General features: G+C 31.3%; 1 protein-coding gene across 2 annotated transcripts; it reads left to right on the top strand.

Moving 5' to 3' along the window:
- The first annotated feature begins 617 nt into the window (after positions 1-617).
- Positions 618-3,176, top strand: LOC107952008 (serine/threonine-protein kinase SAPK2). 2 transcript variants are annotated; one of them, XM_016887235.2, is made up of 9 exons: positions 618-992; positions 1,115-1,189; positions 1,585-1,686; positions 1,793-1,825; positions 1,947-2,039; positions 2,110-2,202; positions 2,287-2,391; positions 2,473-2,571; positions 2,659-3,176. In XM_016887235.2, the coding sequence occupies exons 1-9, from the start codon at positions 873-875 to the stop codon at positions 2,941-2,943; spliced, it is 1,005 nt and encodes a 334-aa protein (XP_016742724.1). In that variant the 5' UTR covers positions 618-872; the 3' UTR covers positions 2,944-3,176. The 2 variants fall into 2 exon arrangements, with proteins under 2 accessions (XP_016742724.1, XP_016742723.1); XM_016887234.2 differs by having other exon boundaries at positions 1,793-1,846.
- The last annotated feature ends 3,788 nt before the right edge of the window (positions 3,177-6,964 follow it).

Raw genomic sequence — 6,964 nt, 5'->3', positions numbered from 1 at the left:
AAAACTCAACATATGCATTATTGGCTTGCACAATATTTTTTAGAATTTAGACTAATTGATGAAATATGTAAAGTTGAAGGCTAAATTTATTAAAATTTTTAGAATTATGTCCAAATTGATCAAATCCATAAGCATTGAAAGCTAAACTTATTATTATAAAAAAAATTCATATCAATATTTCATTAATGATTTAATGAAAAAAAACAATCTAAATTTTAAATTTCAATAACATTAATAACTAAAATAAAAATTTTTAACCTGTGAAACTAGAATAGAAATATGTTAATATTTAAATCACTATTTATATAATTTGCTCAAATTTTAAAATAAATATAAATAATTCTACTTTCAATCATCTTATCCAATGTACTGAAATATTTCAGTTATGAGTGTTTATTTAGTACTTTAAGAAAATATTCTTTTAATACACAGTATTTGATTGTTATTTATTGATATTTTGCGACATTTCGAAAGCAGGAAGAGGGCCAACTAAGTGGGCTAACCAAAACGAGAGATAACCCAAAAACGAAGCAACGTCGGTGTGCAACTTTTCCACTTCTCCTTCAATTTCTAGCTTTTAATTATCCTCCACGTGTAATGTCCATTCTTCTTGTCTCTTTGACGTTGACACCATTTGGACAGCCTCATATGATTCCTTATCATCCTAGTTCCTTTGCCCTTTGCTTTCACCCATCCAACTAAAACATCAAAAAGTCCTTGAAAATCATGGAGATTCCTCCAACACTAAACCAAATATAAGAAAAAAAAAATTACACAAAAGGTTTTATATATTTGCTGCAACTATATAAGATTCATATAAGTGCTGCTGTTTCTTTCCTTACATATTTGCTGGGAGTTTTTGGATTTGGAAAATGGAGCGTTATGAGATACTGAAAGATATTGGATCAGGGAACTTTGGTGTTGCTAAGCTGGTTAGGGATAAAAGGACTGGTGAGCTTTATGCTGTCAAGTATATTGAAAGAGGCCCCAAGGTATCAGATTTTGTTTTTAGCTTCATTTTCCTATTGGCTCTCCAAGATTCATGCCCATCATCTTGTTTGGGTTGTCAATATTTTCTTATGGATGGATTTCAAGAGATTTCTTGTCTATGCAGATTGATGAGCATGTGCAAAGGGAGATTATGAACCATAGGTCTTTGAAGCATCCAAATATAATAAAATTCAAAGAGGTAAATATCTATAGTTCCTCATAAGTTTCAGGTATTGAAGTCAAGACAAGCATTACTTGTACAAGTTTCAGAGCTCCTTAAATGGAGCAGTGAAGGTTTTTGCATTTTTTTTTCTTCTCTTTAAAAATCAGAGTTGATTTGAACAGAACAGGCTTTACAATGATTTATCTTTTGTTCTGTTTTAGCTAACTTAGCCTTGAGAGCAACCTACATGGTCAGAGATGTAGCTTCCAGTTTAGCTTTAGCTTCATATTAGGTAGCACCAGTTTTTGATTGAAAATTAACTTAAAAAGGTTCAAACAAACGATATGGGAGTTTGTGATCTTCAACAGGGCAGCTAAAATCAATGGTGTCCATGGTATGTTTGATCCAATCCCAAACACAACTTTTTGCAGGTCCTGTTAACACCAACTCATCTTGCCATAGTCATGGAATATGCAGCTGGTGGAGAACTTTTTGAAAGAATATGCAACGCTGGTAGATTTGGTGAAGATGAGGTATATTCTTATAAACATCTTTTCTTTTTCTAATTTTTCAAACGTTAAAAGTTGTGCTTATTGAATTTCATTTTTTTACCTTACTGTTATTGTTTTACTGCATCAGGCAAGGTTTTTCTTTCAACAACTGATATCAGGAGTGAGTTATTGCCATGCAATGGTATATATGGCCTTACTTAGTCTATTGGATCTCCCCCCCCCCTCTTTTTTTTTTTTTTGGCTATCTAGCTAAGTTGAGATTTTTATCCCCATTTTCACAGAAAATTTGTCATAGAGATCTTAAGCTGGAAAACACTCTATTAGATGGAAGCAGTACACCCAGACTAAAAATATGTGACTTCGGCTACTCTAAGGCAATGAACCTTTCTGTTTATGATCTACATACTATAAAGTCAATTATTAACTTTGTACTACATGTTTCAGTCGAGTGTGTTACATTCCCAGCCCAAATCAACTGTAGGAACCCCAGCCTATATTGCACCAGAGGTCTTGTCCAAAAAAGAATATGATGGGAAGGTAAAACTCCTATTAAGACCTTAGTTTTCAGCTCCAAATATTGATGATCACTGCTTTATCTATGGGAGAAAAAAAAAATTGTAGATTGCAGATGTTTGGTCATGTGGGGTTACTTTGTATGTCATGCTGGTTGGCGCTTATCCTTTTGAAGACCCTCAAGATCCAAGAAACTTTAGAAAAACAATTCAGGTCAGTTGCTACTAGCAGCCATGACCATGATAGTTCATTATGTTTAGATTTAAAAAACTAATGTGGATGGACTTCTGACAGCGGATTCTGAGTGTCCACTATTCTATTCCTGATTATGTTCGACTTTCAAAGGATTGCAGACATCTCCTATCCAGGATTTTCGTAGCAGACCCTGAAAAGGTAATTATATAAGTTTTGTCATGTTTACAGCTTTGTTGATATGTAACTTCACTTCGTATTTATTATTATTATTATTTTTTGTGATAGAGAATAACCATACCAGAAATCAAGCAGCATCCCTGGTTTTTAAAGAACTTGCCAAAGGAATTCATGGGAGGAGGGGGAGGAAACCTGGAAAAGGAAGAAGATGAACAGTTTCAAAGTATTGAAGAAGTGTTGTCTATAATTCAAGAGGCTAGAGAACCTGGTGAGAGTCCAAAAATTGGGAGTCAATTACTTGGTGGTAGTATGGAGCTTGATGACTTAGATACTGATGCAGATATAGATGATATAGAGACGAGTGGTGATTTTGTCTGTGCATTGCAAGTGTGAATAATAATTAAAAACAAAATAGCATCAACTTTTCAAACCAATATGGCTGGAAATTCAATAAATAGAAAAAGGGAAAGCAAATTTGAAGGTAAAGAAATGTGGAAGAAGTTGCTTTGCATAGTATAGGGGATATGGAATTAAAAGAAAAATGTTGCATCTCAAGCTTTAAAATCTCTCACGACTTTCCCATATTTTGTTCACGTTTAGAATAAGAAAATGACAGCTTTATTTTCTATATTTTCCAATTATGAAAACATGAACGGATGGAAGAGGAAAAGTCCTTTTGGGGAAGGGCAATGTAAAATTGATTGGTAGGAAGGTTGGGCCGTTGGATTCCAACATTTTTATTATGAATACTATGTCGTATGACTCCATCATCTTTAAAAAAAACCATATCCTTTCTGGATTCCATATCATTTATGTAAATGAATGGGCCAACAGTGCCAGTAGGACTCACACTCATTAAATGGTTTTGACTTTACTTTTTATATATATAAAAGCTAATTTATTCTACCATTAAATTATCAATCAGGTCTCAACGACCTCAACCAAATCTAAATAGTAGGTCGATTTGATATTCAAGATTGAATTTGGATGAATTATTAAGTTTGAGTTAGAGATTTAGTTTGGTTGATACTTGAAAAAAAACTGAAATCAATTGAAAATTAATATTTTCAATATCTTAATGTTTTATACATGTTTAATGATACAAAATAAAAATAATTTGATAGAATTTTTTTTATAAAAAAAGGGTGAAAAATAATAAGTAGATAAAACTTACTTTTCACTTAATGGAAAATACTTCCAATTAATTGTATTTTATTTATTTTAATATTATATTATTTAATAAAAACTTTAGAATAAGGTAAAATGTTTAAAAATAAAAATAGAATGTAGTACATAATTTTTTATAATTTAATATATATATTTATCAAACTGATCGTGAAGTTCGAACCAATCTTACTTATGAGGAAGAACCGGTTGATATTTTAGCTCGTGAAGAGAAGGTTTTGCAAAATAAGAGAGTGCCATTGGTTAAGGTTTTGCAGCACAACCAAAAGATAGAAGAGGCTACTTGGAAAACCGAAGATGTGATGAGACAGCAATATCCTTCTCTATTTAGCTCAGGTAAATTTTGATGACGAAATTCTTTTTAGGATGGGAGAATTGTAAAACCCCAAAATTGAGCCTAGGAGTTTTAAGAGTATTTTAGGGATTTTAGCTTTAGTGAGCTCGAAAATTTCATTAGCATGGTATTCAGAAATGTTTTTGTCTATGGCATTTTGAAAATTAAATCAATTTTTGAGAAAGATACTGAAAAGGCTTTCAATTTTGAAATAAATACTAATTTGTAAAAGGGTCAAAATTCTGTGTGTTTGTGAAGCAATTTTACCAAAACTTTGAAAATACCTTATTTTCCCCTCCATCTTCCCAAACTCACAAAAGATTCTTCCCACTCCACTTGTTTTGTCATCATTTGTTCTCCCAATCTTCCACCACTCAATTTTGATTTCTAAAATTATATTCCTTTGATTTCTATCAACACCCAAGCCATACACCTCCGTAGAATCTCAAGAAAAATACTCAAAATCACCATAGATTTCTCCATTGTTAAGCTTTTAGGTTTTTTGGGTTTTTGATCAAACGCTCAGTTTTTCGTCAACTGAGGTAACGATTTGATTCCTAACTAGTTTTAAATGTTATTTGATCCTTTAAACTGAATTTTTAGCCATTAAACCGCATGCTTTAAATAAAAGCCGAAAATTGGATCACTAATGGTGGATTTTGGGATTTTGTGTAAAAAAGTGGTTTCAAAGTGTTTTTCATTAGTTTTGATGAGATTAGAAGATTTCTAAACTTAATTTGAAGTTCTGATAAATATTTCTTGGGTTTTAATGAATTTCGTGAAAATTTCCATAAATATGTCAAAAATTTTGATACCATGAATTGAGTAGTTTTGTGTAGTTTAAAGGTTGAGAATTAGTCATAAGTGAATAATTAGATGAATGGAATTAGTTTAGATGAAAATATTAAGTATAGACCGAGTTATTTGGAATTTAAGTTTGCTATGTGAAGGTTTCGATTACTTGAGAACTTAGCTTAGGCTTATAATTTTTATTGCTTGAGCTAAGTCCTTAGCTAATTTTTGAATGTGTTGTTTTGTGATTTGTTGTGTTAAAGCTTCAGATTCGTTAAGACCATATACGAGTTAAGGAAATGCTAGTTTTAGCTTTCGACATTTTGACGAAAGTGTATTGGTGAGTGTTTAGAATAGCTACTTGTGGACACGATTCAATGTGTTAATAGGAATTTAGTAGTAGCCTAAACCCTTACTCTAAATTTCGAGTGTAAGCTTTCTCATACTCTTGATTTAATATGTGAATATGTGTTGTGAAACTATGAATTAAATTGTGATATTATGATATGTGATATAACCTTATGATGAATATTGTAAAAGACTTGATTGTGGACATGTTATGCGTACCATATGAAAGCGATTATGCCGTGAATATAGTGTGATTGTGCAGTGAAAAAGTGCAGAAATGGTAAGTAAAATATGTTTTTAATAACATATATTTTGGCCTTGTGAACCCTGAGACCATTGGATGTAGTTGGAATGTCATGGGATTGTGAGTACTCACCTATATGTGTTATGCGATTTTGACATTGAAACCTTGGGACATGTTGGAGAGATAAGGAAATGTGAGCTAAGCTACATTCAACGAAACATGTTGGGTTTGATGGAAAGTGTTAGCTATATGCTTCAGTTTTTGGGATATGTTCGACTTTATGAGTCATTTAGTGTGTTGGAGATCCATGTATCTAATGAGTGGTGATAGAGCATACTTTTACTTTTTTTAGCTCCAATGTCAAATTATCTATAAATATTTTTATGAGTACTGTGATATATGCTTAAATGTTATGTGATTTTATGTGTAATGTGATATATGCTTAAAAGTGAATGTGATTACCATGTAAATAAACTATTAAATAATGCTTGAGTGAGTATAATATGACTGTAACATCCGAAATTAGGGCCTAGTCAGAATAGTGGTTTTGAGACCACAAATCTAAATTAGAAATAATTATTTTATAATTATTAAAAGGTTTATGATATGTTTATATGATTGTGTAAAATTTTCATGAAGAAATTATATGTGAGAAGTGTTTGATTTGGCTTTAAGGACTAAATTGCGTAAAGTGTGAAAGTTGCATTCTAATAGCTAAAGGTATTAAATAGCTATAGAATTTTTAGTAGAAGCCCTTATTTGGAAATTAGCCCATTAATAAGTTAGTAGAAGATATTTGTTTTGGTATTATTGAAATTAGTTAGAAATTAAAAGGGTAAATTGGTAATTAAGTTAAAAAGGTCTAATAAGACAAAAATGCAAAAAGCTATCATCTTTTTTATTTCTCTTTCTTCTCCACCGATTCTTACCCAAGGAAATGGCCATGGAAGCTTGAAAATTTAAGCAACTTCTAACTCACAAGTAAGTGATTTTGATGGTCATTTTTGGTGATTTTTGTATTTTTGGAACCCTTGTAGCTTAATTTAGCTAACGAGAAGACTATTTTGCAAAATGGTTGAAAGTCTAGGGTTTTGCCATGAGAATATTCATGTTTTTTTCTGAATTTTTATGGAAAAAAATGAATCTTGGTTGTTAAATAAAAAACTTTTGTTAAGTAATTTTCATGAAAACACCTAAAATGAACCATTTTGTAAAAGTTGTAAAATAGGTGGTAAAGGTGTTAAATAATGAAATATATCGGCTGCTGTAAATAAGATAGATATTTGGCTAGGCTTGGGTTGGGATAAAATTGAATGAATTTTATCCCAACCCAAGCCTAGCCAAATATCTATCTTATTTACAGAATTTTATTTTTCGAGCCTAGAGACTAATTTGCAAATAATTGAAAGTTTAGGGGAAAAATTGTAAATTTGCTGAAGTATGATTTTTGGGTCAATTTGAATATTGTGAGTAATAAATAAGCTATATTTGAAATGTTAGATGTAACGCCC

This window comes from Gossypium hirsutum, chromosome A11 (assembly GCF_007990345.1).
Source record: "Gossypium hirsutum isolate 1008001.06 chromosome A11, Gossypium_hirsutum_v2.1, whole genome shotgun sequence".
NCBI classification, from domain to species: domain Eukaryota; kingdom Viridiplantae; phylum Streptophyta; class Magnoliopsida; order Malvales; family Malvaceae; genus Gossypium; species Gossypium hirsutum.
Note: the sequence above shows the minus strand (reverse complement) of the source record. Positions and strands in the feature narration are given on the sequence as shown.